General features: G+C 42.2%; 1 protein-coding gene across 3 annotated transcripts in view; it reads left to right on the forward strand.

The window, feature by feature from the left end:
• Window positions 1-13,455, forward strand: part of CFAP36 (cilia and flagella associated protein 36) — a 141,181-nt gene that overhangs the window by 77,564 nt on the left and 50,162 nt on the right. For 2 of the 3 annotated variants that reach the window (XM_073576647.1, XM_073576649.1), the window contains one exon: window positions 12,772-12,842. The exons of the other annotated variant lie outside the window; for it this stretch is intronic. In XM_073576647.1, coding sequence (XP_073432748.1) covers window positions 12,772-12,842 — 71 coding nt within the window. The remainder of the gene's footprint in view (window positions 1-12,771; window positions 12,843-13,455) is intronic. 3 annotated transcript variants of the gene reach the window in all.

Here is a 13,455-nt window from a genome sequence, read left to right on the forward strand (position 1 = left end):
AACTATGGACATTGGTAGGGGCTGATTTGGGTTTACATACTCCATATCACCCTCAGAGCAGTGGAAACGTAGAAAGACTAAAATGGCACCTTGAAAAACAAAATACTGAAAGCCAGTCAGGAAGTCAGACTTCCTTGAACAGACATTTTGCCCTTTGCCTTACACTCAGAAACACTCCAAGAGGTCCCGCTAAACTCTCACCATATGAGTTTCTTTTTGGGGGCTTCCAAGGTTGGGTCAATATTTTCCACAACAGCTAGCTTTAGGAAGTGATACTCTTGTAAATTGTCATTGCACTTACTAAAGAACTGTCAGTAACACATGCACAAGTTTTATCATCCATTCCAGTGAAGGTACCCATACTTTCCCACCTGGTGACTACGTGCTGGTAAAGAAATTCATCAGAAAGACGTCCCTGGAGTTGAGATTTGAGGGTCCCTACCAAGTGCTTCTGACCACTCCTACTTCGGTCAAGCTTTACAGAAGACCGACGTGGATACACGCCTCTCAGCAAGAAGCTTCAGAACCTTCTAAATAATGTTGCTTCTGTTGTATCCTTTACTTTGTGTGTTGTGCCATTGTATACTCCGTTGAAGAAGCACAGCAGGTCGCGGTCACCCAAGCGGGTTGGTGATCACATTCTGGTAGAACACTACTGCACACATTGCTTCTTTTAAATTCGATTATTGTGATGTAGTACAGTGTGACACTAAATGGGTTTCCTCACTTTCCACAATGAGTCAACTGACACAGCTGAGATCAGGACAAAAATATATGTGTTACGGGTGATGGATGGGGACAAACTTGTAGTGCATGGAGGGTGGTCGGGTGGAACACAGGTGAAGATTGGGGGTATAGACCAAACACAGCCTTAAGAAAACAAGACTCACAGGGCAAATCCCTACTCACTAGGATGACACTCTCCCATACAAAAGTCCTCAAGCCCTGTGATACTATTGGCCAATGCAACCCTTTAGTCCTCAACGTGGAAAACCCTCAACCTGGCGATAATGGCACCTACATGCTAGGTACATATGTAAATGGTGTGTGTGCTAGTTGAGCCCATCTAGGCCAGTTCATACTAGCAGACATAAAGGAAATGTCAACCAAAGATAAAAACCCCCTAATCTTCTGTACGCAAAAACGTAACAAAATGATAGCCATTGCAAATCCCACATTTGAAGATATTCTTGCCGTTGAAACAGGATACACTGAGACCAACTTATGGTTGAAGTGGATGAAATATACAGCCAATCAATATGATAAATCCAATTGCTTTGTCTGTGTGGGAGCAAGACCCCACTTAGGATCAGTCCCTTTAGACTTACCCCCAGATGTGGAAAAAAGTTTCCTGAGTCTGTTCACTAACAAATCCCTTGACGAAATGAATTGCAAAAACTAGAAAAGAAGTATCCCATAATCACAAAATCACCTAATCCAGGTCAACTCATTACCATATACCCAGGAAAATACACCTGTTATACTAGTACTGAAGGGAGTATATTTTGGGGTAATTTCACAAATGGATATTGCAGCAGATATAGTAATGCAACCAGAGAAGACCTTATCAATCAAACCCAGTCTATTTCTGATGTTTTCTGATATGTGGAGACATGAAGATCAGAATTTATTTAGGAGAGTGGATAGGAGAATGTACAGTAGCCAAAGCCATAATGCCCTACTACATAGCAGAAGGTGAGGAAGCCGTAACTTCAGAAGATCTCCACAGAACTAAATGGGAAACAAAGTCGGAAACAAAAGGCAGTTTCGACCCCCCACATTTATATCAATGCTATAGGGGTCCTAAGGGGTACCAGATTAATTTAGAGCCAGAGATCAAGTCAAAGTAGGTTTTGAATCATTTATCCTACCCCTAGTGACAATAAATAAAAATGTAGACTGGATCAGTTACATCTATTATAATAAACAGAGATTTGTCAATTACACTAGAGAAGCTTTTCAAGCTTGGGCAGACCATCTAGTCCCTACATCAGTAATGGCGTTTCAAAACAGAATGGCCCTTGACATATTAGCTGCATTCCCTATAAAAAGAATTAAAAAGGAATTCAGGTGTAGAAGATCACTGGGACCAATAATTTTCGTGGATGAAGGGATGGCAGAGATGGCTGGCTCAGATCGGTGTTATCTTTGTCGTCTTAATCATTGTAGCTTGTAGTTTGTTGTGTTCTTCCCTGTGTAAGAAAGATGATCGAGAAAGAAGTAGAAACATCAGGGCCCATTTTCCTAGCTCAAGAGGTTAGTTATTCTGCAGATAGAACAGCTAGGCCCTCTTCAGTCCTTTACAGTCCCTAACTAGGCAGTCAGATTAGTTGTATGCGAGTTTGTGCCTACTTCTGTTAGGATTTCAGAGCGCCTCCTGGATCCATCTCTCATACTGTAAACTTGTCAGACAGGTAGGGACAGAGCAGGATCTGACCTGCTTGTCAAAGTCCAGCTACAAAGGGAGGTTTTCCACAAGGGAAAACTTGTCTCAAACTGGTGAAGCCTCCAATTCCCCCCTCCCAGACAAGACGGTCAGATCTAGGATGTGTACATCAGGGTTATAAAAAAGGGGGAGACAGAAGCGCACAATAGGGTCTTATCCAATGATATAAACGTTTCAACAGATATGGATCCACTCACCTGGTTCAGTTGTGTGGAACACAACAACCATAAGCACAAATGGGTAGGATCCGATGAACTGCAGCAATCAGCCGGTCACTAGAATTGTATATATAGGAAGGAGAGAAGTCCGGCTTTCAGGATCGCGCTGTTCCAGTCCAAAGTTCACAAGGAGTTAATCCAAGGACCAAGCAGTGATTATAACTTTCTTTTTATTCCAAAAACTCTACGCGCTTCGTGTACACACTGTACACTTCCTCAGGAGCAAAGTCTTTGCTCCTGAGTTATAATCACTGCTTGGTCCTTGGATTAACTCCTTGTGAACTTTGGACTGGAACAGCGCGATCCTGAAAGCCGGACTTCTCTCCTTCCTATATATACATCAGGGTTAGTCACATGTGAATTCTTTGTAACCATGGTGATGGGAGATTGGAGAGTAATGGATCCAGCAGGTAGAAAAGTCCTGAGGATGCGGGTAGTGTGCTCCTATACATCTCGTGATATACCCATAATTGATCACACAATCTCTGGTGTCTATAGCATCCGTATTGTCATGCCGCCTCTGATGTCATAGTGACACTTAACACTGATGGGTTAGGGAACCACAGTAGGATGAAGAAAAAAAAAGGTTAATAAAGTATTTAGGGGGGACTGTTGAGGAGAGCCTTAAGATAAAATACTTAATTAACCTCAAGACATAAGAGATTGAGGGGAACTACCCATAAAGTGTATTGTCTCACCTTACATGAGCTTTTTCAGATCAAAGTGTGACATTAAAGTTGGCTGGCATTTCCTGTTTAACCACACATCTTGTGGACCATGTGCTGGTTTGCATGATGACGCCCACTCTGATGACCTCATGGACCAACTCAGCCTGATGACCTCATGAATCCGCCCACAGACAGCTCACTGCCCAACCCACTAACCAAAGGAATACATCAGAACACTCCCAGTTCTGATGTGATTCTTTTAGTGTGCACTGATCAATACCCATTGGGCCAGGAGCAGGCAACTAGTGAGCATTTCTTATTGTTCAACCTAACAATAACAGTACGTCACAATTTAGCAGGGGCACAAATCTTCATTACTCCGCATTTGGAGTATGTCAGCAAGCCGATATAAAAAAAAAAAAATCATAATTTTCTATTATAAAAAATCGCATTCCTTTATCCAGTAGTTGTGCGACTGGCACACTCGGGGTACAGATAATATTACGTGACTATTTATCAGGGGCAATAATCTTCATTACTCTGCATTTGCAGTGCGTCAGCAAGCCAGTTTTTAAAAAATAGCATATCTTTATCTAGCAGTTGTGCAACTGGCACAATCCGGGTAGCGATAATCGTTCGTGATAATTTATCGGGCAATCTTTTTCATCATAGATTGTAAGCTTGCAAGCAGGGTCCTCATTCCTCTTGGTATCTGTTTTGATCTGTGTTTATTGTTATACTGTAATGTCTATTGTCTGTCCAAGTCCCCTCTATAATGTAAAGTGCTGCGGAATATGTTGGCGCTATAGAAATAAAATTATTATTATTCTTAACTTCATTACTCCGCATTTGGAGTTTGCCAGCAAGACGATCTCCAAAAAATAGCCACACATTGCTAGCTACAGTGAATTTGGATGTAGGACCTTTTGTGAGACTACTTGTGAAAAATAAAGCAAGTATTTCTTTAATTTCATAAGCATAACATATTCAAGATACGGAGGGGTGACGTTAAGGGACGTGAATTTGGTGATGCCCACCAAGGCCGTGTGACAGATCCAAAGGTGACTGTATCTTGTTCGCTGTCAAAATTTTGTCAGCGCGCTACACCACTAATGAACCCAGACAAGTGCAAGGATATTGTGGGTTGCATGGCAGACAAAGGCTCCAGTGTGTTGACAAACAGCACAACAAAGTCTTCCACACGGTCCAGTTTATGTAGCCAAGAGGCTGGGCCTCTGAATCCTCAACCTGGGTCTTCTTCCTCCCATCATCAAAAGTTCAAAGAGACCTATGACCCTAAAGCTAGTCACTCTGAGGAACTATTTACGTTCCCTTGTAATTTCTTAGGCTTCTCAACGTGCACCATTAAAGAGGGTCATGAGCAGGTGGAGTGCAGTGATGCCCAAACATTTGAGCACCCACGGCCAGGAGAAAGGCCTGTTGAGGAAGGTCAATTGATGTCTGAAGAGGTGGCGGATAATCATGAGTCACAGTTGCCATCAGGTCAGCTCAAATTGCAGCACAGAAGGAGAATCAGACTGAGGAATTGAAAGACGACGTGGTCGATGACGAGGCCACTGATACAATCTGCCACAATGGCAATCCTAGTGAGCACAGCAGTGCAGAGAGGGATGGATCCATAGCAAGAAAACAGGCAAGAAGAGGTAGTGGTTTATCCAAAGGTAGATCTCGGTCAACTGTTCCCCTAGATAACAGGCCAAGGGTACTTTGTTCCCTTGTATGGCAGTTTTTTCTGAAAGTCCTTCAGATTAAACTGTAATTTGCAGCCTCTGCCAAACCAAGCTGAGAAGAGGCAAGAACACTGTGAACCTGAGCACCACCAGCATGCAAACGCACATGGCAGCCAAGCACCCCAGTAGGTAGGCGGAACGCCTAGGTACCGAATCTGTGTGAGAGTGAAACCACTGCCCCTTCCCCTGTGTTATGGCTGTCCCAGTCTGCTGTCCATGAAGCAGGTGCTGATACCTCCTGCCCACAACCTACAGTATACAGTAGTTGCACAGACACAGCAGTCAGCAACCACTTCCACTTTGTTGCTCTATCTCAGCGTTCAGTTGTCACTGCCCCAGACATTTACTAGAAATCAGAAATATCCAGCCACCCACAGGCCCAAACATTAAAGACCCACATTTCCAGATTGCTAGACCTGGAAATGTTGCTGTTTCGACTTGTGGGAACTGAGTCTTTCTGCTATGTCTTATCAGTCGTGCTCTGGCCAGCACAGTCACAGGGAAGGTCCACCTAACCAGACACATGGACAAGTTTTTGTGGACAGGGACTATACATTTCACTGATGTCACACTGGGTTAACCTGGTGGAGTCTGGGACAGAGTCAGAGGCTAGGACATCACACATCTTAACGACACCAAGAATAGCGGTCCCAATTTCCATCAGGGTTTCAGTCTCCTCGTATTCCAGTTTCTGTCTCTCATCCTCAGTGGAATTAGCCTCCCCATCACTCCCAGCTGGGAAATTTTCACCACTGCTTTGGCAAGGCGGTAGCAAGCTCTGCTAAAGCTCAGAATGATCAGTGTTTCTCCCTGCTGAGCCTCCATCCCGGTCTGGTTGTGTGCAATAATGGGAGTAAATTGGTTGCAGTTTTAAAACTCGGCAAGCTGGTACACATTCCATACATGTGCTGAACTTAGTTGTGCATCATTTTTTAAAAACATACCCTGACTTGCCTGACCTACTTGCCAAGGTACGCTGTGTCATTTCACATTTCCGAAAGTCATCTCAGGCTTTCACCGGTCTAGCTTCGCTGCAGCAGCGCTTTAACCACTTTACCTCCAAGGGTGGTTTACATGTTAATGACCGGGCTAACGTTTACAATTCTGACCACTGTCCCTTTATGAGGTAATAACTCTGGAACGCTTCAATGGATCCCGGTGATTCTGAGACTGTTTTTTTCGTGACTTATTGTACTTCATGATAGTGGTAAAATTTCTTTGATAATGACTTTTATTTGTGAAAAAAATGTAAATTTGGCGAAAATTTTGAAAATTTCCCAATTTTCCAATTTTGAATTTTCATGCCCTTAAATCACAGAGATATGTCACACAAAATAATTAATTAGTAACATTTCCCACATGTCTACTTTACGTCAACACAATTTTGGAACCAAAAGTTATAAGGGTTAAAAGTTAAACAGCAATTTCTAATTTTTTCAATACCATTTTGTTTTTAGGGACCACGTCACATTTGAAGTCACTTTGAGGGATTTGTATAATGCAAAATACCCAAAAGTGTCACCATTCTAAAAACTGCACCATTCTAAAAACTGCACCATTCAAGGTATTCAAAACCACATTCAAGACATTTATTAACCGGTTACTTCAGGTGCTTCACAAGAATTTTTGGAACGTTTTTTAAAAAAATGAACATTTTAACTTTTTCCACAAAAAATTTAATTCAGATCCACTTTTTTTTATCTTACCAAGGGTAACGGGAGAAATTAGACCCCAAAAGTTGTTGCGCAATTTGTCCTGAGTACGCGGATACCCAGTGCCAGAAGTGGCGCACTTAATAAATGTGCCTTTTCTGGGTAGCTGCGGGCTGCAATTTATAGGTTGGGGGGGTCAATATCCATGGCCCTTTACCAGTCTCCCTGGACACAGATGCCTCACATATGTCAGTCATGGCCTGCTTTTGAATTTGGCGCCGCCTCCTCAGCGTTCATTTCTTTATCTAGCCTGCGCTGTAATCTGACATCACCACAGGTCTGCCCTGCTCAGCTCCGCCCCTACTGGTCACATGGTGCTGACGTCATCACAGGTCTTGCTGTACCACTGCTCTGCTGAGCTCCGCCCCTACTGGTCACATGTTGCTGACGTCATCACAGGTCCTGCTGCACCACTGCTCTGCTGAGCGAGAAAAAGAAATGAACACTGAGGAGGCGGCTCCAAATTCAAAAGCAGGACATGACTGATGTATGTGAGGCGTCTGTGTCCAGGGGGGAAAGACCTGCCCCCTGTCAAATATCAGGTATGTCTGACCAATTTTAAAAACGATTATTTCGGCAGTGGAAGGGACGCTAAATAAAAGAGCCACCTTGACAGAATGCAGCATTAGTGCTGCACAAGGTGGCTCTGTTACTTAAAAATGCCTGCGTGGGGTGACAGGTTCCCTTTAATGTTCTTCCGGGTGAGGACACTGAACGTTTGACTGAGAGGAGAGAGAAAACCGGAGAGTGCTACCTTAGGGCAATAAATGACATATAGAAAACAATCGTGATACAGATATATGTTTATATGTTCACCTTTGGGGGTTGTGCAGGATAGGCACAACGCTATGTAGCAATTTGATCTCAAATGGGGATGCAACCTCGTGGTATGCTGCCCTTCCGAATGGTGTGGAGTTGGGTTGGTCCTGTTTCATTCACAACTCCAAGGGATATGTGAGAAAAGAAATTGGAGGCACTCCCCTCTGGTGGAATGAATCCCCAAACAGACGTCAGATTTGAACCACTCTTTCAGGCGATGTCCAGAATGGTGAGGACACTTTGTATTTGTCAAATTACATTTATTTGAAAAACATGAGTAATAAAGATTTTTTCATGGTTGCGATAATATCATGCTTGCCTCATCGTTTATAACATCCACCAGTACTTTATCTCACATTTGTTTTTTAGAGATAGGACCCACAAATCCTCCTTCCCCTCCCTTATCCACAATTACCACAATAACCTCTCTCAACCCACCACCCTCTTTGACAGTACCTCAGAACTCTATCAAGAGTTATTTTCCAACCCTGAAAAAAACCTACATAAAAAAGAAAAAGTCCACCAGAGGGAAGCGAGGAGGAAAAATAAATAATAAATGAAACAAAAAGGGGAACCCCTTACAAAAAGATTCTGAAACAATAAAACTTTTCAAACTCTTTCCCTATCCTCTGGATAGAGAAGAAACCAACCTTTTAAAAAAGGAGCTTAACTATTGTCCAACACTGTGCAGAGGGATACCATCTCTTCCTTGATCTTCATAAATTCGTACGAAAATTAATTCTTAATAGACATTTCTCGATCCAAAAAAATAAAATGGAAATCCCATTGATTCCTACGGACCCATATATACATCAAGACATAACACCACATTCACAATTTTACCCTTTACATCATAAAGGTCACCACTTAGGAACCTTTTATTGTCTAGTAATGGAAGAATTTGAGGACGATAACCATATACAGAAGGGCAAAAATAATCTTAAATCAAGTTATTGGCACTCAAGCGTCTCCAATAATCAAATCATTATACAACAGGCAGACAAAGGGGGTGGACTATCTTCCAGAGGCAAATAAAATTCTTTCAGCTAAAAAATACTATAAGAAGATCAAAACTGACCCAGCAGAAATATTCTTAAAAGATTACAACCACATAATAAATGAAGCATACATTTTAGAAGTAATAAAAAAAGAATAGAGCTTCCTTATGAATTTAAGTCCCAACCAAGCGTGAACTTTGCCAACTTCTCCATTTCCATATTTCAGCCTTGCGACCCAACTTTAAAATGCTGTAACGGAAAATCAAAATAAATCCAGATTGCTCATGAGACCATTCAACTAACTAAATAACATATTGCATTGCAAAACAAGACCATGCAAAAAAGATTTCATGGGCGGGCCTCAAAGTTTTCAGGCGCCCCTCGTACAGAGACCTTTTTTTACAGAAATATTTACTAAAATTACCGTCCTATTAACGTGATTCAGCCCAACTTCTTTGAGGAATATAACTTGGAAGGAAGATTTTTCATTTTTAACACTAGATGTGGTAGCGTTATATTCAAATATAGAGCACAGTTTGGGGTTGGAGGCAGTAGATCACTTCCTACCAGAAAATCTAAATGTGTGATCTGAACAAAAAAACTTTCTTCTGAGAGGTCTGAAATTCATATTACAGCATAATTTGTTCTCCTTTCAGGAAGATCTATGTATTCAGCAGTTCGGTCTTCGATGGGGACTCTGGTTGCCCCAAGTTTCACAAACCTGTTCATGGGATGTTTTGAGTCCCTGTCGCCCTTGGTATCCTCTAAGTTTGACAGACATATCCAATATTATCGCCGTTACATGGATGACTTGTTCATCATATGGCGTTGCGATATCCATGAGGCAGTTTCATTTGTACAAGATTTAATTCAGGAAATCAACTCCTCCTCCTTCTGCAACAAGTACTTAGTGTTCATCTAAGTATACTCCACGTGGGTATTGTTTTTGTACTTTGAAACCTTTGCACATTGTGAAATGGTGAAAGTTGTACTCTATACCTCTTGTAATAACTGCTACATGTATTGTGATATCCCCATCACAGCATCTTTCAGCTGGTCTGAGATAGAATTTTCTGAATCCTTTGCACATTCTGCAATGTGAAATTTGCACTCTCTACCTCTTGTGTTAACTGCTAAGTGCATTGTGATATTCCCATCACGGCGTCTTTGAGTGTTTATGATATAGACCCCTTGGGTAATTTTTTGAAAACTTTGCACATGGTTAGGATAGGCACTGTATGTACCTTTTAAAAATCAGCACATTTACACAGAGTGCACTAGACTTCCCAACTTCTTTTGCCTGCCAGTGATTTGTGGTATACTTTATCCAGGTTAAAGGGAGGAGTCATAATGTAATGCACGCAAATCAATTGCAGCATAAAATGTTTAAACATCACCCCATCTATCTATTTATTCTGTTTTATAGCCATTTATTATTTTGAGCTACCCTTGTTTTTCTGGCACAACCTTGTTTTTTTGTTCCCTCATTAATTCCAGCACCTTTCTTTGAGCATTTTTAATTATTTTTTAAACGACTGCTGTTTAATAAAAATTATATTTTTATAAATAAACAATTTACATGCTTCTTGTTGTTACCTGGATGGTGCACATCCTTGATTGAGAAGTGGCACTTAATATATTATTTGAAGGACGAATTTAGCTACTGTAAATACTTGTGTATAAGCTGACCCGCGAATTAGCCGACCCCCCAAAACTTATTGACTAATGTATAAGCCTAGTGTGGTGATGCACAAGGGATAATGGTGGTCCAAGAAGATGCTCCATAGATAAATACCACCCATAAAATGCTGCACAAGGGTTAATGGTGGTCAACAAAAAGATGCTCCATAGATAAATACCCCCCATATAATGCTGCACAAGGGTTAATGGTGGCCCAAGAAGATGCTCCATAGATAAAAAAAACATGCTGCTGCACAAGGGTTAATGCTGCCCCATAAGATGCTCCATAAATACCTCCCATATGCTGCTGCACAAAGGTTAATGCTGCCCAAGAAGATGCTCCATAAATACCCCCATATGCTGCTGCACAAGGGTTAATGCTGCCCCATAAGATGCTCCACAAATACCCCCCATATGGTGCTGCACATGGGTTAATGCTGCCCAAGAAGATGCTCCATAAATACCCCCATATGCCGCTGCACAAGGGTTAATGCTGCCCCATAAGATGCTCCATAAATACCCCCCATATGCTGCTGCACAAGGATTAATGCTGCCCAAGAAGATGCTCCATAAATACCCCCCATATGCTGCTGCACAAGGGTTAATACTGCTCCATAAGATGCTCCATAAATACCCCCCATATGCTGCTGCACAAGGGTTAATGCTGCCCCATAAGATGCTCCATAAATACCCCCATATGCTGCTACACAAGGGTTAATGCTACCCCATAAGATGCTCCATAAATCCCCCCTATAATATGCTGCTGCACAAGAGTTAATGCTGCCCCATAAGATGCTCCATAAATACCTCCCATATGCTGCTTCCGCTGCTGCAATTAAGAAAAAAAAAATGACATACCTCCAGGCCCTGGTGTCGCCGCTTGCTCAGGCCCCCGGCACTGGCGATATTTACCGGTCCCCACTCCATCGCCGTCCACTGCTGTCTCCGGGTCTCTGCAGTGACGTTCAGCAGAGGGCGCGCACTGACTATGTCATCGCACCCTCTGCTGAACATCACAGCAGGAAGACCCGGAGACAGCGGTGCACGGCAATGGGACGGGGATAGGTGAATATTGCTCTGCCCCATCATACTCACCCCCTCCTGGCGCACAGTCTTCTCTGCAGCCCCTGCTTCTCCCTTGGTCTTCCTGAATTCAGTGGTCACGTGATACCACTCATTAAACTCATGAAAAACCCTGCGCTCCCATAGACTGTAATGCGTTATGACGCATTCCGTGTGCAAGAGAACGCATGTGTTTTTTTGACGCCTTTGGACGGACCCAAAAATGCAACAGGTTGCGTCTGGCGCGTCTTGACGCAAACCTTGAAAAAACGCATGTGCACGAAAATGCAGACGAACGCATGCAAACGCAAGACCATGTGTACGCCATGTTAAACATGGGTATGCATGACGCATGCGCACGATGCGCTGCGCAAAAAACGCTAATGTGAAACCAGCCTAAGCTAGACCTTGGGAGCCTTTAGTCTGATTAGGATCAAGGAAAGGAATGAGTGAACGATAGCCGGAAGGGCTTTATGAAAACCTTGTCATGCCCTTTGGTTTGACTAATGCCTCGCCATTTTCCAAAATTTTGTTAGCAACATTTTTTGTCACCTTGAGGATAGATTTCTAGTGGTGTGTCTTGCCGATATTTTAATATCTTCACCTGATCTCAAGTCACATCAGGTACACGTCCGGCAGGTGTTACAGGTTTTGCGAGATAATAAACCTCTGTGTCTACAGCAGGTTTCTGGATAGACCCTGATGAGGTCTGTTCAGTTCTGGAATGGGATCTGCCAGAAAATCTGAAAGCGTTGCAATGCTTTTTTGGAGTTTGCTAACTACTATCCTAAGTTTATCAAAAACTTCTTGTGATTGTCAAACCCCTCAATAACATAACAAAGAAAGGTATCTAAATTCTGGAGGGCATTTTGTTCTCGCCTAGTGATGCATCTATCTTTTTTCTTCATCGTTTCATCCTCAAACTAATGACTGTACATCGAAACCAATGTCTTGAAATATAGCTCACGTGTTTTGTGTCAGATAACCAGGGAGCTTAGTCCTCTTTTCTACTATTAGCTGAGATTTCCTTAAATAATCGTCACAGTCAGTCCACTGGTAAGTAGTCATTTTTTGGTGCATATTCTCAAGTTCAGTACTTTCAGTAAGGAGTAGACTTCAGGGGTTCCTGGGGAGGAACAATTCTCCATCACTCTCATCTGTATAGCAAGGGGTTCAGAACAACTTAAAGATCATGGGGGACACATACAATTGCAAAGCTGATAAGAAACGGTTGTCAGGTCTGGATCTCGGTGTCGATGATTTTGTATGGCTGTCTAGCAGAAATATCAAACTGAAAATTCCTTCCTGGAAATTAGGTCCTATGTTCATTGGTCCTTACAACATGGTCGCTGAAATTAACTGTGGCCTTTCATCTTGAGCTTCCTCTAACTCTTAAACTACACAATGTTTTCCACAGGTCATTTCTCAAAAAATATATAGCGACTGTGGAGCCATCACCCTTTCTGCCGCAACCGATTGTAGTTGAAGGTAATTTTAACTTTAGGGTGGCAAAATTGTGGATTCTCGTGTGGTTGGCCGCACTATACAATACTTAGTGCACTGGAAGCGGAATGATCGTGAGGAGAGGATGTGGGTGCCGGCATCTGAGGGTAATGCCAGTAAACGAATTCCGTCCTTCTATATCTCTTTTGAAAGATTGGTTTATATCCATAGGAAATGTCAACATGTGTGGGGTCAGTGGTGTGGCTCCAATGTTACTATGCCATCATTTTGTGAATTAGTGGATTCCATTAGTGAACTGATAGGATGATCACTTTCACCTAACCACAAATGGTGTCTTTATTATTGAATAAATAAATATGTTATTGGTATTCTAAGTGATATAGATGTGGCATGTTGTTTCCATGCCTCTGTAAATTTAGTCACTCTTGAAGATTTTTCACTCTTGATAATCACACAAAAAAGTAAAAAATATCAAGAACATGTTGGTAATAAAGCCTAACAGAAGTACTCTCATGGTCTGACTTGACATTACCTTTTAGAATGCTAGTCAGATCAGATTGTGACCAGAAATAACTGTTTGTGTACTCTTCTGTCCGTTTTATTTTGTATGGGTTTTCCATTCTGATAGCTTTCTTTT

The sequence above is a fragment of the Dendrobates tinctorius genome, unplaced genomic scaffold (assembly GCF_039654945.1).
Source record: "Dendrobates tinctorius isolate UK_male_01 unplaced genomic scaffold, ASM3965494v1 ptg000050l, whole genome shotgun sequence".
Classification (NCBI taxonomy): domain Eukaryota; kingdom Metazoa; phylum Chordata; class Amphibia; order Anura; family Dendrobatidae; genus Dendrobates; species Dendrobates tinctorius.